Consider the following 26,075-nt stretch of genomic DNA (forward strand, 5'->3'; position numbering starts at 1 on the left):
AATAAATTGCTAGTTGTTAACGCATCACCTACACCTTTGTGAACAAGTTAATGCATACCTGCTGCAGACTAAACAGTCGGCCGACAGTTGGCACTGATGGCAACATATTTGGCCAATTACCTGATCGTTGTTATGTGCGTACTATCATTCATTTCCGTCAGGCAATCGCTCCTTGTGCACTGGTGCTCAGCTGCATTTGGTTAGAGTGGAGGGTGACCCCAACATAGTTAGAAAAAGGCTATTCAGATGATGACCATTCATTTCCCTACTGACTTATGAGCCAAAACAAACTATCGGCCGACTAAAAGTTTGCAGTGTCCTCCTAATCCTAGTTGTGTATATGACGTCATAATTTCAGTATACCTAAAGCCATTATCATGTACGTCATCAGTTTCGAAAGGGCTTATGTTGAAGCAATTTTAGACAAACGAGGCTATTGTCCGCTGTGATGGACGGGTTAATTGAGTGAAGCCTTAGGAATATGCGAAAGTGTTCCGTGTGAATATTGCGATTATGGATTCGTGGATCGATTGCGGTGGTTATTTTTAGTTCATTGATTTGTATTGTCTATATGATTTGTTGTTGTAAGTAAGCTATATGCTTATTTACCTACTAGTATTGAATAACAGGATATCTTTTATAAGAACAATCTCAATCTATTCCGGATAAAAAATGGAACTTAAAATCTATAACATTGCAAAATAGCAGTAAATAATGTTAAACATAATGTTCATTATTATTCCAAATGTTAAACACCTATGAGGGAATCAAATATTCAACATAAAGTAAATGGAATACATTATTATTGGCACATAAATAATATCTAAAATTGTAATTCGATTTTCAGAATAACAAGTACCAAATATGTCCAGATTTTTTTTTCTATGACCAACCTCATTCTATTTTCAAAATATACTAACAAAGCTTAGAAAAAACGTACATGACTTATTCCAAGTTCAAAGTAGTTATCAATCCTATTATTAAAGACCTCATTTGATTAGTATAGAAGCTAAAAAACTTTTAACAACACTATTTGAAAGCTAAGTTCTGTAAGTTGGAGTTGAAGTGAAAATTACGCGTAGGAAAAGTTTATGATGTACCTTAGACGTGATGTCTGGGAAAATTGTGATTCACGACTATTTACTTCGCAAAAAGTGGCTACTGTAAATGACTTACTGTTCAGAAACTATAACAAGTTTTAAGAAAGAAAAACTGTCTGAAAGCTAAGTTAGGTCTTAGGTCTTAGGCGTTGGTGTAAGTCACTATTTTTGGCACCGAAATCTGTAAAAACATCACTTACTACAAACTTAAGCTTTACAGACAGAGGATGCTGTGTTTTTTTTAATGTTTCGAGTTTTGCTTGTTTTTTTTACGAGGATTACATTTTTTAAACGATTTATATCGATTGAAGCTTCTAGGATTAGATGGATGAATCAGTTAGGTGGAAGATAGTTAGTCGTTAGTTTTTATAATAAATAGTCTGTTTCTACCTAATGATATTAGTTGGTAGATTGAACTTTTGATCTCAAAATATTTTATGAAATTTTTATTACTGACTGTGTAAATAAATGTTTCATGTAAACTAACGGACTAAAGTTACAGTGGAAAGCAACATCCATTTATTAGCCGATAATATTCTACCACAAGACACGTAAAATATTACTGCAAAAAGATTCCCAAAGGCCAGCGGAGGACAAATGACATTCGTATTCCCAGAACTTTGACTTTCCAGTCCGTTGACTTTTAGAGGTCAAAAACTTTTTAGTTATAAATAATTTTACATATTGAGAGTGGAAGAAAAGTCAGAAATAATTGGAGTTTGAACCTAAATCCCAATAGTTGTTAACCCGACTTTGAAAAACCCTTAACTATAGGACTCATCAGGTCATTTTGACGTAGGACTAATAGCTCGTTTACATTTGTCCAGTGACGTGGCTATACATACTTACATCGTTTGAACTGTTACAGCCTTTTTATCGTCCCACTGCTGGGCACAGGTCTCCTCTCACACGGAGAAGGATGAAAGATGAAGAATCGTTTGAACTGTTAGTTATCAATTCTTTGATGTCACATGTATGCGTGAAACCACCTGCTCGGAAAATCCGAACCCTAAAACCATCCATGTTGGTTGGAATCTTTGCGTTCCAGGACTTAGTCCTCTTTCAAACATGCCTGCAAACATAGATATATGACTATGCTAGAATAGGCCTGTTTGAAATGTTAATTGAAACAATGCATTGCCACTGTTGATGGCGCGGTTGCTATCACAGGCGAGATCGATGCGACCGCACACTGAAATCACACACTGTGGTTTGTCAGTGCCATGGATGACATACAATTGATATGAAATCTAAGCATTTGCTATCTAGGATTAATCTTTGTTTAATTTATTATGATATTCAATCTTTGATATGTATTCAACTGACTGAAGTACTGATAAAAGTCGATCTACTTCCCACATATAGATAAAAAGTAGCTCTTTTTCAGACAGACAATCTGTGAAACAAATGACAATCTATTTTGACTTGAAAGCATGACAGACAGAGTTACTTTCGAATTACCAAGTTTCAGGCTTATCAGTACAGTTGGCTGTGTCACAGACAGACTCAAATAGCGGTCAAACCTTCTTTTAGCGTGGGTGTGAAATTTAAATCTTTCTCGTAGTGTCGTATATAGGTATCATGTTATCTAGTAACCTGATCGCTGACTTTGGCTTACGCATGACATAGTTACAACGTCGAATGCGATGTTAATTAATCATCACCTTTTATACTAGATACTTTGTAACTAGATATCGCATTATATGCAACAAGCAATTATATAACACACTATTTTCACAGCGTAATGACAAGGTAAAGGTGTTAAACTGCGGCTACTGTGTATTTATCTTACGAGCCCTCGGCAAAACAAGCTGATTTGAAAACATAAAAAAATAAGAGATGATATTAATATACTAATTATATGATATACATTGCGTGTCTTTTCGTTTTTATTCTATGAATTATAAATAGAACGGGCATATTATTATATTTATTAAAACCAAAACTATTTTTTAATTCTTTGCATATTACCGCATTTTGAGAGTGTATAACATGTACATAGTTCCATATCTAGTAGTAACATCCATTGTCTTCATCTGATTGACCTATAGCTGCACGTAGGTTGCTCTACTCTAATCAATTAATTGCCCAACAGTATTGAGCTCGCCTGACATTGATTTAATGAAGGGTAATGTACATAACTAATGACCTTGTTCTCTCTGTTAATGGCGTATTTCGGGTAAAGGTAGGGTAATATTTTATTACTGGTTTATAGTAGAAAACTGTGTCTGGGGAGCTGTTTAGTACATTTGGAAGAGCAAAAAAGTATATGAGAAATTCTAGGACCCAAGCTACTTGAATACCTATCAGTTCTGCGGGACTTTGGGAAAGACTTCGTAGAATTCTACGTAATATTATAACTGTCGAGTATATAAACCGGGGATTACCCTTACTAAACGGTGTTTGTTCTCATGAAAATACTTAGTATTACCAAGAACACTTCCCACAAGATATGGAGAATTTCCAAGTAAAGTAGCTGCAAACTACAATTAAATTCTAAGCACTCAGTAATCCGATCCTCAAACATCGTATTATGTATGTGTACATAATTCCTAGACGTTCTAATAGAGTATTAGTAGTTAAGGATTAGGTAAGTCTACGAGAGAATTAATTCATGTAATGGTTCAGGTTATAAGTCAAATGTTAATGTGTATAGAAAAGCCCTTAGCTCGTGCATTAGTTTAAGTAAATCCCTGATACCTGATGCTTTTGGTCTCTTTGTTTTTGATAGAGATTTATGAAATACCCCTCCCGTTGTGGGTTAGCAGCGTGAGAGAGTACCAGACTCATACTCACTAAAACCCATCATGTTCCTTCTGATGCCCTTTATGTACCAGGGCCGCGGCAACTCTTTGGAACAATCCCCTTATGTACGAAGTGTCTAACTTCTATCCACGTAATAGCTATTAGCATTAGGGATAACGCAACTTTTTGTTAGTGAAAGGGCTTAGGGATTCGGGCCAGTGGCAGAGATTAGCCTACAAAACAAAAACTAATTTTCGGATAATGTTAATTAGCGTACCGTAACATATCAAAGGCTAATTTCAAATACGCAGTATGTTGATGATGGGTTAAAAAAATTGAAACACCAATAGGTTCGTCTTGATACCCCTTAAGTGCTCAATTCAATAGGTAGAACGTAGGCCTTTAAAGCACCTAGTATTTTGAATACTTTATGGTCATGTTAAAATCCTTATTATTCTCAACAGATTACGAGTCAGACTACGACCCGGACGCAGTAGAAGAGCCGCGAGAGAAACAGAACGCCGACTACTATGACCGGCCGCGGGAGTACGAAGACCCAGTGACGTCACAACACGTCGAAGGGCTTAGCCAGATCGAGACAGCTCCACCCAAGAGCTTCGAACAGCCACCGACCACCGCGTCAGTGTCGGAGTTCTCCATCGCGAATGCTGTTAATTTGAGAGGTTTGTATATAAATACGTATTTTGAATTCCAAAAATATTGCGTCGTACCGACTACGTATTTTATGTATGTTTCGTTTGTTATGATTTCTGTGTATTTCGTCATACAAGCTCTAGGTATTGTGTGATATTACACAGCCCATATTGTTTTTACTGAATGCACCCAAATATAACCGTACAGAACAAAATAACATTTAATATTTCCGTCGACAAAAAATATTCTTACATATTTATTAGTATCGTACATGTTTTTATGTGTAAAATAAAATATATTACAAACAGTTTTCATGCCAATGCCTAGATTTCCTTTTATGTTTAATAGAGTAAAGCACTGACAATTCAATTAGGTAAACCATATCGGTAACTTGACACAGCTACGCCGTAGCAAGTTATCGGAATCTGAGATAAAGCAAACAGAATCTAGCTGCGTAGCGCGTAGTACCTACACTTCAATACCTACACTCCATGTATAAAAGAACACGCGTACGTGCCGAAAATGTGTGCTACTACGTGTAAGAATGCTTAGTCTGCACGTAGCCTTATAAATCTTCCTACGCAAATCCGTTCCGGACTGTAACCTACTTAGTGGGTCCGAAGGGTATCGGTAACTTGTCTCTGTTCACTTTATTGTAACGTTAAAACCGGGTCGTGATCTATTTTGTTTTAAAACATAGCTCGTAGCGAGGATTTGGGTATAAATTTTCATGAGCATTCGACCTCCTTATCGTTTTCGTACATGTTTGGTAAACTGAAACTGAGCGCTTTGTGAAATATTGTGCCAAAAGTACGTGAGTGCCTGAAGCTTTGTTTAGTCAGCTTATCTGATATTACAGGCGTCATGACTCCTCTCTTATTTATCAAAGAGCCACTATAATATTTTGCTTGTTTACGGATCTTAATAATTATTTAAATTGGATTGTGTGAAAGTCGACATAGCTAGAAAGAGTATCACTTGTGGGATGACGAAAGACAGAAAAGTATGAATCAAGAAAACATGTTGCGCCGACCCCAAACAAAATTGGGTTAAGGGCAGAACGATGATGATGAAATATTTAATTTAATTCTAATAAACTTATTCAATTCAGGCCATTGTGCCAATGTCAAATATTTTGTAGAATTCAATTATACAAAAGGGTTTCTCAATGGGTTTTTAATTAAAGTCTCTAAGAAGTTGAATCGAGCAATCACAACACACAAGATTAATTTATTCACGCTTGAAATTCTTGCGAACAGAAGTTTACGAGGCTGTATTTTACTAATTTAACTTTTGAAGTGGATTAAGAATTCATTGAGGGAGTATGTGGAGTAAATGATAAATCACGTCTCTGGGCCTATTCGTTTCTAATTGGGGTTTTAAATATTCGGTACTTGGATAACCTAATCCGTAATCTTGGGGGCAAAGTCATAACTGCGAAACAAAATTTTTGGAAAGGTAAGTTATGTCTTCAAATACATACCTACATAATTCATTTAAATGATTGAAAGATCTATGTACAATGGGCGCATAAAAAGGATTTAATAAACAGACCGAATACATGAATTAAGATTTTGACTTGGATAGTTTATTTATTTTATTTTATATATTAGGTAAACCTAATTTTAATGAAAACTGATACCTAAAAGTAATCAACTTAATTCTGACGATGTTCGATTAGCTAATTACAAACTATTAGATTAATTTCCGTTGGTAGGTACTTAACAAGCCTATAAAAAAAACCGCTTAAAATGTGATAAAAACTTTTCATCATGACCGAATTACGTAATAAAAATAAATAGCTACAGTTTCACAAAACACATTAATCAACTTCTACTTCTACTCTCTTTTAATTAGTCGCAAAAAATACCAAAATTTATGTAGAAATAAAAGTAAGTAGGTACTTAAAGCCTACATTTTTATGTGGCACGTTCATTCAAACATTAACGGTGGTAATATCTCCCCTTTCATTGTCACTGTTTATGTACAAACATAATACACAACGTTATGTTTACTTTAATGAGGCTCATAAAATTATTCATGGGTTCATATCATATTTTCTGTCCTACGACGTAATCTGTCCGAGGTCAGCGCCCACAGACGTATACATGTAGGAATGTACCTACATCTCTATCTATACTAATATTAAAAAGCTGAAGAGTTTGTTTGTTTGTTTGTTTGAACGCGCTAATCTCAGGAACTACTGGTCCGATTTGAACAATTCTTTCGGTGTTTGATAGCCCATTTATCGAGGAAGGCTATAGGCTTTTTATCCGGGTTCGTGCAGAGGTTCCCACGGGATGCGGGTGAACCCGCTAAAGAAGAAGTTTGTTTGTTTATATCAAAACCTTATTGAAAGATAGTTGAATCCTCGGAAAAGGAGGGAAAACTATTTCAAAGTACCTTATTGGGGCAAAGTAAAGGAACTTTTTTCTTTTACTAATGTCGTGGTTGGGTCCAATCCCAAGGCATTGCTTACCCATACTGCCTGACTTCTTTGCTATTGATCGTCATTTTTTTTTGTAGAACTAAAGAAACTGTATTGAATGTTGTTTGATATGAATGCTAGAAGGTACGTGTTGCACAAACGTTGTAATAACCAGGGCCCCGATTCTCCTAAGTTAATAATGTCAAAATCGAATAGAAATCGAATCGTAATATGATCGTAATAGCAGTTTTAACCATATCGGGCATCTGCTACTAATAAAAGACCAATCGTATTCGATTGACATTTGATTGGTGTGCGATTGGTCTGCTATTTTGATGATTTTGGTCTATACGGTAGTTTGCTGTACAATCATTTTGCAATCGTAAATCATTTGCAGACAAAATGATTCATTATTGAATGACAGAAAAGGATAAAAACGTTTATTTCAAAGAAAAAATAGCGGAATGCCACATACGCTTCAATCGTAATGGAGTCGGGATTGGATATCAGTCGAATCGAGTCGAACGTCAATCGAAGGTCGCTTAAGTAAAATTAGGAGAATCGGGCCCCAGTGGGTATCGCGACGCAGAGATGGGGAGTCACGAGCGAGTGAAACCGCTGGTCACGTCTAGTATATATTATGTACAAGTATATAGAGAAATATAAGAGAGCTGTCCTTTCATATTACTGTTATATTCCACAAAACATAAGCCGCAGCCCGCAAAGATATTGAAAACATAAGTTCATGAGAAAAGGCAAATATAAAAGTTATAACATTTTATTGAAGAATATTTTCTTCTTTTATTTATTTTATGTAGCTTTATTTTCGAACATTTAGTGTATTGCTAAAACGGCTTAAGGCTATAAGATTAACTCGGAGCTTTATAATAGAAACAAAGCGATGACTTTGCGTTCAAATGAAAAATATTTCAAAGAATTCGTTTCATAAAATGTTAGGGTTGAAAGATTAGAGATCTGTTTTATTTGGTTTAGCAGAAAAATTAAATTCTAAAAGCAGATCCTTTGACCACTTTTATCCTACCAAAATATATACACGGTCGAATTGGTAATTCAGTATTGGTAAGTCGGTTAAAACTGAAGATTAAGTCGCACACTGCAGACTATTTAGTCGGCCTTTGGTAGGAAAACCTTTTTTTTGTTAGTACTCGGTCTTGTTAAGACCTAATTTTTGTTACGTTTGTACTGAAATATGAACAAAAACCAACTATCGGCCGTCTTTGCAGTGTGATCTTACGATTTTAAGTCTATATTGTTTGTACCTGTCTATAATAATTACCTGCTTTACCATAATAAAATAACGCCTTTATTTATTTCGTATTAAATGTTCATAATTCTCCACAGAGGCGGTCCTGGTAGCATTGGGCGGCGCGAGCGCAGCTCTAGTGTTGCTGATCGTGATGGCCGGCGTGTTCGTGGCGCGCAGGCGCAAGAACAGCCCCTCCCCCGTGCCCTCCCCTCCGATATTGGTGTACCCACCACATGATATCTCCGCACCGTGTTATATGTGAGTATTTTAATTATATCTATATATGTAAGTAAGATTAAGATATATGCGTTCTATAGGGGCTTATTTGCTTGATAATGAAGGTTCCAACAAGTTTGCATAGTAAAATCCCAAAGACCTAGTTAATTCCTTCATATTACCACCCCCCTTAAGGTCCAATTCCTTGGGATTTATTTCCAATAATTTTAAACAGAAAGAAAAGAAAAGTTCCACGAACTTTACTACTCCAATTTATTATCCAGTTGACTCCTGTTGTTTTCACTAAACTTTTGTATTGAATATTATAAATATCAGAACTAGCAAATATCAAAAGCAAAATACAGATAGTAATGACCCCTTACTTGAATAGCTACCTTCAATTGAAAAGGTTAATGTCATTTGTGACTGCGTTAAACCATTGACCGCAAATAACTTGGCGTCGTAAACTGTCTGGAATCAAAGCATTAAAAACTATCCAAGTTTAGTTACCCGAAGAACATTAAACGTACCTTCAAATGCTTCGGAATGCATTGATAAATAAATAGTGTAATAACACTGCAGTCTTTTCTTCTTATTTCTGTCGTTATGCTCAATATTTACTCCTTTCTTGTTCACATTGTTCCTTTAGACAACCATTCATTTCTTTTGCTTATATTAAGTCTCACTTCAACGATTGATTGATTGGACTGATTTAGATAGAAGTGTTAAGTTATCCTTACAAACTCAAGAACGGCTGCACAAATTGGTTTCTTACGAAAACCTATAAGTCGACTCTTCCATAATTTCTTCCAAAGTAAATCTAAAAAAAACATTATTAGTAGGTATTCAATACATTAGTATAAATTAATGAACTGCAAATGATTTTATAACAAGTTGCTGTTAATCTGAGATTTCAAAAATAGTTCACCTTCCGCAACATATCTAACATAAGCCGCTTTAGCGCTATTCCCGTGTGAAATCTCTTCATATAAAGTTATAAGAGGAAATATGTGCTGATCTACTTCAGAACATAAATATCCACTTTGTATTCCTTAGAGAGATCCTGAAATGACGAATATTTGTACCGAAAATCCCAGATATAATGGTAGGTTGGTAGACATATTTACTAAAAGGCCCAATGAAAAATAACTTGATCAAACTTTCTTTGAATGTAGGTACTTCTACTCTTCACACTCTTTTTACTTTTTCACGAGCAATAGCTGAGTTTGTGCTCTGAATAATCTACTATTCTATAGACGTCACAAGATAATTGACGCGATACTAAGCGGAACATAATACACTACAAATTAAAAAAACAAAAGCTATTCTATTTTTAAAATTATAAATGAAAGACAGATGTGATTGTGATACCGGTGATACCCAAGTATCAATTGTTATTTTGTCAACCGATATGCAACACGTGGTTTTGAATGATCCCAATCCGCATCAGATTGATTGTCAGTGATAACTGATGAGTCCGGATTTACTGAAACTATCGGTTATAAATGGACTCTATTTTTAAAATCTGTGTGGGTGTTTTTAAGCAGGCTAAAATTAAACAATAACACTACCTACATACATATTTTTTTTAAATTCAGTTGATTTTAAATTAAATTCCATATGTCACCATATAATATAGGTACACAATCTATGAGGATTTTATTTATACCAAAGCATTGTAACCACAACAAAATGGTTAAAAAAAAATCGATATACTCGTGTTACTATGAAATGCCAATCAACCAGAACGAACTGACTGACAATAGCATTGTTCACGTATGGACAACAAATGTCGTTCGTGTTACAGTTTGCGTACAAAACCCGTCAGTGACGTACACTCGGTTTTGTACGCAAAGCCGTCTCGCGTACGATTGACTATTGATGTAACTCAATCGATGGGACATCACGACGGCTTTGACTGAAGGGTTGGACAGAGCTGTGTTTTTGTACAATCATGTCTATCTGATGTTAACAGGACTCACCTGTAACGAGAAGCTACTTTGAAATTAAAGGTACCACTCAATTAAAATCGTCATCTTATTAATCAAAAGTTAGGCTATTTCATATTCTTAGGTACATCAAAAACAGGTAGTGTCAACGTAAATGTTTTTATCTGTATCATAAACCCATCGTTTCTTTGTTAACGCGTACTGTTACTCTGCACGAAAAGATTTTTTTTTAATTCCATATGTAACAGTACAAGATAGAACTTAGACATAAGACAAGGAAGTTACATAAGTTACATTTCAGAATTCCAGGAAACTACTTTAAAGTTTACCTTTCAAAGAGAATTTTGTTGTTTGACATCGTAGAAAGTCAAGTCAAAATCACTATGTGAACTTTAGTTTTGCTGTTCAGCTATTTTAATGGAAATAAAATAATTTATACTGTGTAGCTTCAGGCATCAAATAACATACACGTGGAAAATGCTACTGGTACAAAAACTCTGTTTTCGATGTAGCAAGAAAATGTAAAATAATTTTAAAAATATATTTTTATAACTACACAACGTGGTTTACAATACAAAATATCTGTTTTGATAAATAAAATCTGTAACCGACTTATCTTTCACTGGCTTATAAAAATAAACAATTAATGTTAATTAATGCTGAGCCGACTAAGATTAATGCTTTTGTTGACTATGAAGGCTTATTTCGGGACAGCTAGATAAAGGATGCCTTTGATAAGATACCGAGTAAAGTCCGAAATCATCTGTCATCGTGATTTTGACGCGACAACATTGTTTAGTTTTGCTCCGGTATAATAATTATTTTATGTGAGTTTGTGTAAGTTTTGAAGTGAGTGACTGTTACTACTAAAACATATTATATCTTTGGACATAATTATGGTGTTTGTGTCACAAATTACCAGTGATACAACCATTTTTCAGCATAATTTCTAAATAAAATTTCAGCTTATTTTAATTGTCAAAGTTGGCATTTGTCATTTTTTTTTCTTCATAAAAAAGTTTCTATAAATAATGGAAAGCGGTTGCGACGAGGAGGACGGTAGCAGCTGTCATTCTAGCTCTGTGACCTTACGAGCTATGATACACAATACTGATGGTACGTCTGATTTAGAGGAGGGTGACACTGAAAGCAATTTGAAAGTTGGGAATAAAAGAGGCAGAGATGATTCAAGTCCGGATGATGATATACAGAATGGAGAGTTCATTACGGTGGGAAAGCGTGGTAAGAAAGCTAAAGTTACTACACCGCGTTCTGGATTTTCTCCAGAAAAATCGTTCGTGAGTGATAATCCTGAATATGTTGAAGTATCGGTTATATCAAAAGAAGTCCTTCCAAAACAGATTACGCTAGCAAAATTATTAAGTACTGAGAAAATTCCGGAAATAATGAGGATTGTTTACAAAAGTCCATACAAAATTTTGATTAGATTTAAAAGTAACTATGCTGCAGATAAACTATTATCTTCTGCATCTATCAAACAAAGAGGATGGATCTGTAAGAAGACTAATGAGGTAAATGTTTCCTACGGCTTAATTAAAGAAATAGACCTCGATCTGGATGACAATAGCATTAAGGACATACTAGAATGTGAGGTTGATATTTTATCCGTAAAACGTTTAAGCCGGAGAAACGATGAAGGCAAATGGGTTGCAAGTGCGAGTATTCGCATTTGTTTTCAAGGTCCTATTTTACCTCCGTTTGTTTTTGCGTACGGTATGAGGATGGAAGTATTGCCTTTTAATTTCCTTGTTACCCAGTGTTCAAAATGCTGGAAATACGGACATATTAAAGCATTTTGTCCTAATAAAAAGCAGATTTGTCCGAAATGTGGTGGCGAGCATGACAATTGTGAAACAATTAATTTTCAATGTGTTAATTGTAAAGGAGACCACATGTCTATGGTGAAAAGCAAGTGCCCGGCATTTTTACGTGAAAAAGAAATTAGAGATATAATGTGCAAGCATAATTGCACATACAAAATGGCTCTTATTAAAAATAAAGAAAATAAGAATGTAGTAGTACCTAGTCCGAATTTATTTACTGTCGATGAATTGACTAGAGCCGAGGTAAAGGCCGGAAAATCCTATTCAGATGTTGTCAAGCAGTCATTCCTGCCTACTGAAAATTCGGATGAAGATAGAATGTCTCCTATTCTGAATTCGAATAAACTTTTGGTTCGTTCTAAGAAGACTCTCAAAAATAAAATTACAAAAGTCAAGAAAGGCAGGCGTAAAAAAATAAGATGCCCAGTTGAGGATGAAGAGATATCGGAATTTTTGGCAGAAAATATAGAGAATACTGAGTCCCAATCAGGTGATAAATCTTGTAAAAAGCATGATTTCAGTCTAAAACGATTTTTGAAGAATATAAAAGAAATTTTCAGTGGAAACAGTTGCATGGAAGCCAAAATAATAGCAGTTATAAAATATTTTACTACAGAATTAAAGTCATTCCTGAAGAGTTTTCTGAGTGTTGATTTTTTGCTGGAGGTACTAGGGTGTTCTAACAATGGATAAGAACTTCAACACAAAAAATAGAGTTGTTACCATTCTACAGTGGAATGCGAACAGTTTAAGCCCTAAAACAGATGATTTTCAATGTTTGTTATTACGGGAAAAGATACACATTGCTGTTGTAAGTGAAACTTGGTTATCTTCTGACAAATCTTTAAATATTAGTAACTATAACATTATCAGAAAGGATAGATTGGATTCCTATGGAGGTGTATGTGTTATAACGCATAAATCAATTAAAGTCTTGCACAGAGATGTTGTACATCCAAATTCTAGTATTGAGATGATCATCGTCGAAGTTTTTAATGTGCCTGGAATAAAGAACATTATTTCAATTTATTGCCCCCCCTCATCTATTACTAATCAGTCCGACTGGCATTATATTTTTAACAGATTTGATAAAGAAACATTAATTGTTGGTGATTTTAATGCGCATCATATAACCTGGTCAAATAAGACTGATCGACGGGGAGAGATGGTATATGACGCTTTTTTTGATAAAGATTATTTGTGTTTGAATGATGGAAATGCTACAAGAATTAAGTCTGTTAATGGATTTTTACAACAATCTTCTCCAGATGCTTCATTTGTTTCTACTGATCTAGCTACAAAAATGTCTTGGGAGACTACAAATGAGTCACTAGGCAGTGATCACATCATAATCAAAATGAAGTACGGTTATGAATCTGTAAATAATTTCATAAAGCGACGTAACTTTAAGCTAGCTCGGTGGAGTGAATACCGCGAAAAATCGGAAGAAGCGTTCGCTAATGTAGATCTTTCGTTGAGTGTTCAGGAATCTTATAACTTATTTGAATCCAAAATTGATCAGGTAGCTGAAGAGACAATTCCATGGATTAAAATTTGTCAGGATCCTACAGCAAAATTTGTACCGAAACCTTATTGGACTTCAGAGTTGTCTAAGGCCGTAGCCGAGAGACGCTTGGCATTGGCAAAATTAAGACGTAATCCTATTCCAGATAATTATGATATGTATATGGCTAAAATAAATACAGCCCGAAAACTGGTTGGCAAAGCTCGTTCTACGGGCTGGAAGGAATTCTGCACGAGTATTGATTCAGAAACATCCGCGTCAGAGATGTGGAAAAGGATGAGATGGGTAAAAGGTGGGAGGTATGGTAACCGTTGTGTTGATTCTGACAAATGTAGAGAGCTATTACAATCCTTGACACCTGATTTAGCTTGCGAGGAACCACCACTTTTTATGGAGGGTTCATGTGCCATGGAAGAAGACATAACATTGTTTGAATTGTTAAATTGCTTGAAGCACAAAGATACGTCGCCAGGCGTAGATAATATATCTTATTCTATGCTTTTCAATTTGTCTGTTACAGGTAAAAAGTTTTTGTTACATATATATAATTTAATACTACAAACTGGTATAATACCAAACCAGTGGAGAAGCATAAAGGTAGTTCCGATTCCTAAGCCCGGTAGAGACCCCAATAGTTCTAATTCCCTGCGGCCTATTTCCCTAATGTCTTGCCCATGTAAAGTATTTCATGGAGTTTTACTGAAACGTCTTGAATGGTTCGTAGAGAAATCATACCTTTTGTCTCCTTCCACTATTGGTTTTCGTAGGTCACGCTCGTGCTTGGACAACCTAACACGGTTAATATCATCCATTCAGATTGGGTTTTCTAAAAATATGGCCACTATTGCATGTTTTGTTGATATAAATAACGCTTATAATAATGTAAATATTAATAGAATGATTTCATTGTTAAATAGAATTGGGGTTGGGGGGAAGCTTTGTACATATATTTTTAATTATTTGAGTCAAAGGTATTTACAAATTGATACGGGAATGGATGGTATCTTAGTAAGACAGGCAAGTGTAGGTTTAGCTCAAGGTGACCCATTATCTCCTCTCCTGTTTAATATTGCTACTATGAATATTTGTAAATCAATCACTGGCTGTAATGTATCACAGTATGCAGACGATTTTGTTCTCTATGTGTCTTCAAGTAAACATAATTTAGACTCAGCCATCAGTCACTTGTACACAGCTTTAGATGTTCTTGTTAAAAATTTAGGTGAGATGGGATTATTTCTGTCGGAATCAAAATCAAATGTTTGTCTGTTTAGTAGGTCTAGGTGCTTAACGAATGTCCACATTAGTATTAATAATAAGGAATTGAAAGTTGTTGATAAAATTAAATATCTGGGGTTGTGGCTTGATTCATCACTTCGTTGGGGAGCTCACATAAATGAGACATGTGAGAAAGCTTACAAATATTTAAATATTCTTAAAACTTTAGCTGGGAAGTCTTGGGGCATTCATCCGAAACATTTAAGGAGACTGTACATCTCACTTGTTAGAAGTCGAATTGATTATGCTAGTTTTTTATACGGTAATAGTGCTAAGACGCATTTGTATAAACTAGATGTTTTACAAAATCGTGCATTAAGAATTTGTGGTGGTTTCATTCGTTCAACACCTATTTGTGTGATGGAGAGTGAGCTCTGCGTGTCACCACTATTTGTGAGGAGATATTGGCTAGCCTGTAGGTATTGGCTGAGGTTGAGCTCCTTTTCCAATGATGCAACTTTATCTTTATTACAAGAACTATCTGTTTTGTGCACCAATGCATATTGGAGGAATAAGAATAAACCCATTTTGATTGATATTCATAATAAGTTCAATAACAATATTGTACATAAGTCCCCTATATTAGACATGTATAGCTTGGATACTTGGGTATCAAATATTAATATTCGAGATTGTGTTATTTGTAATGTTGACGAATTAGATGTACCAAAGCGTTCAATGAGTGTGGCAAATTTAAGAATGTTGATTTCTAATATGTTTAGTTGTAGATACGATAGTTATTATTTTATATTTACCGATGGCTCTAAAAGTGTTCATGGTGTTGGCGCAGCATTTTTTGATGTCCAAACATACACTAGTATGAAATTTAAATTGTGCAATGACGCTTGTATCATGAGAGCTGAATTAACGGCTATAGTAGAAGCTTTGTCCTATGTTCAGAGTTTGCCGTATAAGAATTTTGTGATTATGACCGACTCCAAGAGCGCTTTACAGCATTTGATTCGTTGTGTATCCGGAGTTCGAGGCATGCCGATTGCATACGAGGCATTAAAGAGTATACAATTTCTTCAGAAACAACTTGTAAATATTAAAATTCAATGGATGACTTCTCACATAGGTGTCCCGGGAAATGAAATGGCTGACAAGCTAGCTTCCGAGGCTATTGCTGATGGCATAGTTAGTCCCGGTGACCCTTATTTTACTGAGCTTATTCCTCACATGAAAAAGTTTTGTCATAATTTGTGGGAGGAACATTTTAGTTTTGTTACAGCAAGAAAAGGTCTGTGGTACAGAACTATTCAGCATGATCTGCCTCGAGCTCCTTGGTTTGACGTCGGTAACATGCCGAGAGAACTTTTAGTGTTAGCATTTAGAATAAGGTCAGGCCATGTGCCTACTAATAGGTTTCTGCACTTGATGGGTGTGAAACCATCTCCGTTATGCAATACCTGCACTCATCAAGTAGTGGACGACTTATACCACATTCTGTTAGAATGTTGTGCATTCGACGACTTGAGGCTACAGCTGTGTACGGCGGTCGGTGGCGATATGTATAGTGGTGGAGTTAATGTTTTGCTTGGGAGACCTCTCTCGGAACAGAGTGTTTCTATCTATAAATTTGTAAAAGATGTGTTTTTGAGGAGAGATTCTTTTTAGTTCGTGTATTTTATTATCAGATTTCTTTTTTCATTCAATCCTTAGTTAATTTTTTATATTCTGTTTCGGGTTGTCTCTCAAGTAAGACGTGGGATTTGCCATTGTGCATGTCGCCATCGATTATATCGAATGGCTCTGGCATCGAGTCTTTGAATGCACAATATTTAATTCAATTCACTAAATTTTTTATTGATTAATTTGTATATAGAGTTTATTATGTGTTTTTTTAATTTAATTTGTGTAAAACCTTACGAGGCTGGCATAACGCAGCAGCGTTTAAGCCTCTAAAAATAAAAGATTTAAAAAAAAAAAAAGTCCGAAATATAATACAACAAAATGATGCGAAACAGTTACTTCTATCTCTTGTAAATTGCCTTCAAATCTGAGTCTTATTACATTCGCCAAAAGGTTTAAAATCCAGTGTCACAAAAAAAAATAAAGTAAAAATAAAGTAAAGTAAAAAGAATAATACACTGCAAAAAACATGTGGCTATGTTACCGCCTACATATTAAAGCACATGCTTAAAAAATGTCATCCTGTCGTGTTGACGGTATTTCGTGATAAAACATCATGAATTAAGTGACTGTGATTAATTAAGTAGCATAAAATAAAGTATGAATTTTAATTAGGCCTATGGAGGACGGGTTTTTACCAAATACATGGGCCCATAGAGAGCTAAATATGTACGTCATTTAAAATGATATGCATTATTTGTTGATGGGAAGTCATCAAACGACCCTCCTCACTGTGGACTAGCGTGAGGGAGAATCAGAGTCTAACCCCCACACTCAGGTAATGATTACTTAAATCACTCCTTATTGACAGATTCTCATACAAATTCTGCACCAAGGAACGGCTTAAGTAACCATTAAATGTCAATGTGTGTCCAACACTCAGAAACATTTACTGACTAAAACCTATTTTATATACAGCAGCTAATAGGTAGTTTTAAAAAAAAAACAATAAAAGTAGGTAAATCTAGTCTAGCTGTAAATGTCTAAAACAATGAGAAATATTTTTAAAAGTTCAGTGCTATTGTTTTCGTACTCCATTATAATATTTGTATGTCCATTTGAAAATGTCAAGAGCTCCTTGTCTCAGAGTGGCGTGCTAGTTAGTGCGACGAAACTAAGTCTTGTAATCTAAAACACAAATATGAATACATTATTCATTTGAATGTGTTCATGAATTCAAATATGCAAAAATAAAACGAAATAACTTTTTGTTATTAGGCTAATAAAGCGTATTACAAATTAAAATTAAAAACTTTTAATTTGTGACAAATTTTGTACATTACGATTGTAATTCAAAAGTTGGAAATATTTCTCTTTTTATTCACTTGAAGTAGGAACTCATGGGATACAATTTTGAACAACAGGTTTACATACAACGATATAAAGGATTTTATACTTAGTACAAAATCCTGCGATATTGAGTAACATAATTATTCTTTCGTCCTATTATTTTACATCTAACAATCTAAATTACGTAACTACGTGTAATTCATAACAATATTGTTTGAACACCCTTGTATGCCCTATAATGACGTAATAAGAGTCGTCATTACAAATAAATGTTTTTTAGTATTACACGGTTCAGATGTTATGATATTGGGTATTGATAAAACCTTCCACAATGTATTTATGAAGTATGTCAAAGATATTATTTATCTACCTAGAACTATATACCTGAATAAGTACGGTTAAAGTAAGGTTAAACTATCATACTGCGATAACCTATAAAGGAATGGTAATGTGAGAACAAGTACAAGCATCGATCATCATCAACAGAGAAACGAAGAGGTATTATAGACTTTGTTTATGGAAAATCATCAAATGAATCCCCTCCCGTTGTGGGTGCAGCGTAAGGAAGTGTCAGATTCTTACTGACTAAAATCCACCATGTTCCTTCTTAACCTCTTTATGTACCAGGGCCGCGGTAACTCTTTCGAACAATCCCGCAGCCCATGCAGAGTATAGGTACAAAAGAACGTTCCTACCTACTTTTTGCACCTATTTCTACAATATCTATAGTTCCAGAAATAAGCTTCTATTCAGATATTCAGTGCGATTCGCTGGAGAGTAAAAATACCAGTCTATGTTTTGTCGGTTATTTGTATAAAGTTTTGCAACTCTGGTTGGCCAAGCTTTGCGGTATCTTTTTGCTTGGGTATTCGAAATTTGAATAGCGATATTTGCTCTAGTTTGAAATATGGGAATACCGCAAATATACTTCTCTTTAAGGTTACTACGGAAATTGGTTTATGTAGGTACCTACATAAAATATTTGCATATATAATTTTACATAGCAAATTTTTGTTGCACATAGTATTTATACTTGCTTAGACACATTAGGTATAACTAAGTTATATTTAGAAATGTACATCAAAAGCATATATTTAGAAATACAATGTATATAAAACTTTTAATATTTTTTACTTAGAAAATAATAAAAGCAATCACTTGCAATTCTCTTGGGAATTCGCCTGCCCCTTCGGTATTTTTTTTGGGACAAAATTTATCATCGTTTATTTTGGTAATATAATCATGTGATCTATCATCCCTTTAATGTTATTAAGCCCAAAGCATAAATATTATAAATAGGAAGGTAGCTGTAAGCAATTAAGGTGAATATAATTACCAATCGCCTCTTCATCTGAAGCCTTCGTTAGCACAGACTAACAGTTAATTAGAAAATACTTTTGCTCTAGTCAGGCGATAATCTAGTTTATGAAGATATCCTTGAAAATCTCAACTCAAAGGATAAGTTATAAGGTACAAACTATCGTTATATATAGTTGCACGTCTTTCTAAGTTTTCGCACTTATAGCACAAGAAAGTTTTCGAATTTAATAATATCGTAGTCAATATTCCCTTAGCTATCCACGTCCAAAATATCTGTACGTACATGAAAAATAATTACCTTCCGTAAACCGATAATCTTCGTTTGTACGTCAAAAGAATATTAATTTCTTATAATTAACTTCTTCGTAATAACAGCTCTAGGTGTGCTAGTAAATAATATTTACAACAGAAAAATATGGTTTGTTCCAAGATATCTGTTAAAATACGTATAAAAAACATTTCAGAACATTCCGAATTATGTACGTCGTTAATAAATGCGGGAAATTTTGCAGACGACCGCCATTACACAACCATTTGTGTTTCCGACGTTCCTACCTTTATTTTTACGTCTCAATTTACTAAGTACGATGCTTGCGTTTATGTAAGAAGCCGCCATTTTACTTGTATTGAAAATGGAATGTGGAAACAAATGAAGGATAGATTTTAGTAAAAAGAAAATGTATTAGTAACATATAGGGTAATTATTTAGGGAGCCGACATTATTGGCCTTACTACAAAAACTTAAACATGTGTCAAACACTTGTCTAAAAAAAGTGTGGTGGCAAAATGGACCTTATTTCAACGTCAAAATCTGTTTTTTTTTAGACAAGTGTTAAACTGACGTTTAAAAGTTTTTGTGGTAAGACGGTTAACGTATGTGTTACTGAACAAAAGAAATAGAAATCATTTGATTAATTTTGAAAAGGATATTCCAGGAAAAAAATATCCGCTGTACAAAAATAACTACAATATTTTCAGTGACAAATTGTGTTTTTCACACAGGACAAAAGAGGTGAACTTTTCACTTCCGACGCTCCGTTCGTCATCGCTCGGCGAACTTCGTGACGTAGTGAGCGTCAGCAGCCTTGGGAGTGACGTGCTAACCCCACCGGTGCCCACGCAACTGCGATCCAACTCATTCAGTAAGTAAACCTATGTTATTTACCTGTAGTTAGGGCTGCCATCCGTCCGGGTTTCAGCGGATTTGTCCTCGTTTGGAGGCCGTCCGGGGGTCGTCCGGGCGGGGTTTCAAGAAGTGTCCGGGGAAAACCCGGACACTTTTCATGTAAGGAAGCACCTCATTGAATTTAAGTATATGTTAATAGAAAATGGATTACAAAATAGGTATTATTATGTTTAAAAAAAATCGTACACGTTCGGGGAAAAAATGCGATTTACGCCAAATGTCCGGGTTTTTTTAATGTTTGTCCGTGTTTGGCGAAATTCGAGTTGGCAGCCCTATCTGTAGAAAATAACTTTGATTTTACTTAAGTGTATTGCTTATGAGGTATCCTTCTCATTTATTACGCTAAACTTTACTTCAGGGAATTGTAAATACACCGCGCCTACACGTCTCGTCCGATTAGATGACGTCATTTGTTTTGTTTATTTTTGAAGACTGTTTGTGTGTACATACGCTATTGATTGGTGAAGTTAGCAAAATTATTGTGGAAGGTTGGAATCAATTTGTATTTGGCGTAGTTCCCAATTATTGCTTTAGTTGAAATCATTACAATCTGTCATATGAAGTAGGTAAGTCATAACTAAGAATAAGTAGTGATTTTTAGTTCGTTTTGTGCAAATTGAGACTTCTACATAGAAATATTATATTATCTAGTATTGCTCGTCAGTACCTTTATGCCTATTTTGTGTGTATGTGAATAGGTTAGTTTGGGACCTTCACTAACGAGTTCAAAAAGGCTTTTTGGGTCTGTTATCAAAGTTAGTCAGGCATAAAGCATCATTAGGCACTATATACATAACTATGTTGAACTTTCACTGTTTGATGTTTTGTGTAAAATTATTAACTATGATCTACTACTCTAAATATTTTTGATGTGTATATTGAGACAAAACGTTGGTTTAAATACCCTCCAAACAAACTATATGTAGGTACATAATTTTCTCACCTATCTACGTATGTATGTATAGCAATCCGCACTTAATCAAATTACGAGTTCGAAATTTCAGGAAATGTCACGTCAGATACACGTATGTTCCAACAAACCTCGTAGCTTTGGAAACCTGTAACCAGTTTGTTCTGTACCTACAGTTAATCTGGTTACCTACATATCAGGTCAGCTGTCGTAATGGATATTACGCGTTAATGTAAACAGGCTTTAAAACGGGACATTTTATTTTTAGGATTAACGAGACTTTAAATATCACATTGTTGACTGTTGCCAAGCTCGCTGTATTTCAAATTTGTAAATATTTTTTTTAGGCTTTGCCCCTGTTGTGACCGTCGTATTTAAATTTGAATATTTTGTTATTGTACTTATTAATAATCCTAAATAAAAAAAAATACAAAGAATTCATAAATCTGCAACTTCTTAATTCTTGTCAGTTTATTCAAATGAAAACAATGACGTTAAAAGGGTAATGTTTTGGAAAAACTTGAATACGAAATTAAAACTTAGTAAGAAAGCAAATAAATCAAAGCAGTAGTTTGCGGTAAGAAAACTTTGCATTGTGGTGGAATACAAAGTCAGATAATAAATACAATTTGAATTTCTAACTTTTGAATTGCAGATTTGAGATTTTGCAATAGCAAGCAAAAGTTGTTTGATTATTACATAAGTCGTTAGTTGGCAAATTAGCTTTGTAGTGCATAACTATAATACCTTTGTGAATAATATTTTTAGCAAAGAAAAGCAAATAGCAGTATCAACATAAAAAGATAAGTAAACTTGCAAAATGTTAAACAGATAGGTAAACTCTCCGAGCCAATTACACCCACATCAAATAAAATCGTTATGTGAAGGGAATTATTTATTGACCAACTCGAGTATGCACCGGTCTTGGAAAGAGAATATTGATTTTACTTACTATTGGACTTATTGAAATACCTACTTTATGAAAGTTAAAACAGCAGGCATTTAAAAAGTCTAAAATAAAACAAGGACCAATATATGAAAGTATAGGTATTAATTCAGATGAGTCGGTTCATCGGTTTAAGAGCTATGTTGCCACAGATCAGATCAGACAGTCACAAAAATAGAAAGCATCCCTCTTTTTGTGTCAGGGTTCAACCCTCGTAAGGCTCCGGGTATATTTTCTATTTAGACTCTTCTTTAAATTATCATAATAATACCTTATACCTATTATTTTCGATTGGTCATGCAAACTATCCCAGATTTAAAATGGTCATAGTCAGTGACAACAGATGTGTATTTCCCAAGTATGCTTATTATTGTTTATCATGCTCTGAATTTTGCGGGTTTATTTTAGAGCACTAGGCTTTGTCGTAAAATTACAATGCTATTGGGACTTGTAGCTGCGAGCCATTCGTTGTTATTAACGTGCATTGGAAATTCATATTAGTTCGACGGTAGTGTTTTGTTTGTATTTTGCAATGGAATGGATGTAACCTGATCAATGCTAGCACAAAATAACTGAGGTCTGTAATTCTGAGAATGTATAATTGGTATTTGATTTAATCTGACAGAGAGGAATGGAAGAAAAAGACATGTTGCGCCGACCCCAAATGACTTGGGAACAGGGCAAGAAGAAGATGATTTTTTTAGGCGTATTGATATACTCCGACCAAAAGTCTGTTTGTACATTTGTTCATTATATTTTGCAAGTTTAAAACTAATACAAATAGGTATCTTATTTATTTCTAAAATCTCCTTTTCACACTTTCTATAAGCTGCTTATTACCTTGCTAATAATGAGCTTAAAGTACCTATGACCTAAGTTATACGCGTAGGCACCAGATAAAAATAACTCTTACGTTCACTGTTCAGTCTTATTAAGAAAACTGGAACTCGCTTACATATGTATTAAGTTGAACCCTTACTTTCGTACGGTTTCGTAAGACCGCGCTAAACGAAGCCTTTGGGAAATTTTCGGAAAGCTGTTACAGTCTCATTTGCATTAAGTTCGTGCGCTTTTAGTCTGGCATTTTATTTCTTTTGTGGTCTTAAACATATTTACTTATTTGGGTTGGTTTTCTATAACTAGTGTTTTCAGACAATGGTTTCTTTTAGATGAAAGTAGCCTATATAGCTAGTTTGTTTCTTTGTTTGAACGTGCTAATTTTGGGGACTTTTTTATAAATATAATTTTTCAGTGTAAGATAGTCCATTTATCAAGGAAAACGACAGGCTACTTTTTACTTTGTTGCGCGAAATTATACCCACAGAACACGGGTGAAACCACTGGTGAAGCTAGTTTTGTTACAATACAGTTTTGGGGATCTAATGAAGTACATAAGGCTCTTGATGTTTGTAGTTCATCATCCAGTGTATTTACTAGTCGAAACTGCAAAGGTCATAATGTCGTGAGGTAAAGCTCTCTCTCATGACCTTTCGGTCATGTGGTGTAGATGCATATGGTTCCAAAACTCCCTGTGGTTTTCATAACAGAGTATTATGTGTGGTATGTTACCATTAATGAATGAAAATAGTGAACTAATAAATAAACTGATAAGCGTTTTAGTTAAGAAGTAAAATTCTTGTTCTAGAAAATAACCCACTGATTCTTCATTTACAATGATTTGACAGTCTGATGCCCAAGTAAAAGCAGAAAGCGACGTCAACACATGATCGACTCTTCCTGGTCATATAATCCCTCACAAGAATTATGGGACCGTTTTAAAGAAAAGTTCTATAACCAACAATTTTAAGGCCCCATAATTTGATCAAAGTGAAGCCTCTAAAAGTTTACTCCGCTCGAAAGTACTGAAGTTAACGCTAGACGGTTTCCAAGACCTCGTACAATGTTTGCACGCAATTTTACAGCTACGTATAAACACGAATACACGGGAAACTTCTTAACCTTTTTAATGGCCACAAACGAGACTTGAGAGACAACCCGTTTTAGAAGAAGACTCGTTTTCTTGAGTTGGTATTAGCTCATTAAAGTTATTATGACTGACACGTGTTATGTTATTGTGGTGATTATTTTCTTTAGCAAGCTGTGGTCTTAAAGAATGACTGCAATGTTCCTTGTCGAACTTGTGTATATCGTAAACACACAATTTTATATCACAGAGAAGGAAAAAATGAGAATCAAAATTGGTACAGATGAATGATCAAATAAAGCGAGTTCAAGAACAAATGGGTTTGTACAGCTAGATGTGTAGTCGTATGTACAGAACAGTTTTTTTTGTGGTGATGATTTCTGTCTACCAAATGTTGTGTGCTGTATACAAGCTTCATGTAGCGTGACTCGACAAGTTTTCATTATCCATTGTCATAATAAATGCTATGCTGTTGTAAATTAAATGTTCCTTTTGTTCCAATAAAAGAATAGCCGTAGAATGAATGAACGATTTGTACCGATTGCGGCTACCATTGAAGGGATACTGTGTGTGTGCTGACAATGGAAATGTAGCCTCCATTGTTCTCTAATAATTATGTATTGTTTTACCCTATCTTTCCTGCAAAGTTGTCAATTACGACTAAGAATATTCCAGAACGCTAATACAAAGTAAATCTTTTCTTAATTAACACTTGTCGAGATAATACCCGGATTTTATTTTATGAAATTCTTGAATAATCCCACTAGAAAAATTATCTTTGAATTTATTTATGACAAGACAAACTCGGCGGTGAGCTATGCTAATTTAAGGCTTAGGTTGTTTATTTTAATTTTGAAGATAAGATTTTAGTACTAGCTTTAACTTTTGTGTTTAACGGAGATTTGTTTTTATGCATAATATTTCACGAAATTCGTTACTTGAAGTTAGGTAACTTATTTCTATTTTGAGTCAGTTATGAAAGCCTAAATAACTTTTGGTCTGTGTACCTTAATAATTATCCAAAATAACCATCACCTACAATAGGTTCGAAATTACCTAATAATAGCTGATATCGGGCCTGCTCCCAACAAATGCGTCGAACTGTGATCAAATCGATTTATCTTAACAAGAGATTAGGGTTGATAAAGTCCCTTTTGTTTCTTGTTGAGCTTAATCCCTTGTTATCTCAACTAGGGCACGTATTAACCTATCTACTATTATATGACATGTCTATAAATTATCCTACGTTTGGCTAAGTCGCGTCTTAATGTTGAAATAGGATTTCACGTGTACTTAGAATTATCTTCGTGTCTAATCCTGTTTGTATGAAAAATACGTATATAATTTGTGCTTGCATCATTTACAAATCATTTATATTATTGAATACATCATTCATCACAATTGCTATGAAAAAAACGATAGGTGCCAAGTTGTGCAGGTATAATTATTTGAAATCGCGGTTTCACTCGCATCCCGTGGGAACTACTGCCCGTACCGGAATAAAATTATAGCTATGTTATTTTGGAAAAATGTAGCCCTAAAAAAACACTCAGAAAATATAATATCACATACGACGCTCACAATACTTTTCTTTTTAAGTTGAAAATGTGTGAAAAATATAGCGGTTCCATTGGCCTGCCAAATAACAACATAAATCGTGACCCTCCACTTATCTCTCAGTGTTAACACGCTTACCCTGAGGGTCTTGCAGAGAAAAATTACTGAAACCCTTAAACCTTCGTCTTGAACACAATCTGTTTTGAAAAATAAGACAAATATAAGTTCGTTTGTGATAAAGTGATTATGTACCTACATACGTAGTAACGCACTGGTACTCAGCAGAATCCGGTTAGACTGGAAG

The 26,075-nt window shown here is 34.7% G+C and overlaps 1 protein-coding gene across 2 annotated transcripts in view; it reads left to right on the forward strand.

The window, feature by feature from the left end:
• LOC110382691 (synaptotagmin-15) overlaps positions 1–26,075 on the forward strand; it is an 80,544-nt gene that overhangs the window by 20,903 nt on the left and 33,566 nt on the right. For both annotated transcript variants that reach the window (XM_049847652.2, XM_049847648.2), the window contains exons 3-5: positions 4,310–4,528; positions 8,290–8,452; positions 20,251–20,390. In XM_049847652.2, coding sequence (XP_049703609.1) covers positions 4,310–4,528; positions 8,290–8,452; positions 20,251–20,390 — 522 coding nt within the window. The remainder of the gene's footprint in view (positions 1–4,309; positions 4,529–8,289; positions 8,453–20,250; positions 20,391–26,075) is intronic.

Source organism: Helicoverpa armigera, chromosome 18 (genome assembly GCF_030705265.1).
Source record: "Helicoverpa armigera isolate CAAS_96S chromosome 18, ASM3070526v1, whole genome shotgun sequence".
NCBI lineage: Eukaryota > Metazoa > Arthropoda > Insecta > Lepidoptera > Noctuidae > Helicoverpa > Helicoverpa armigera.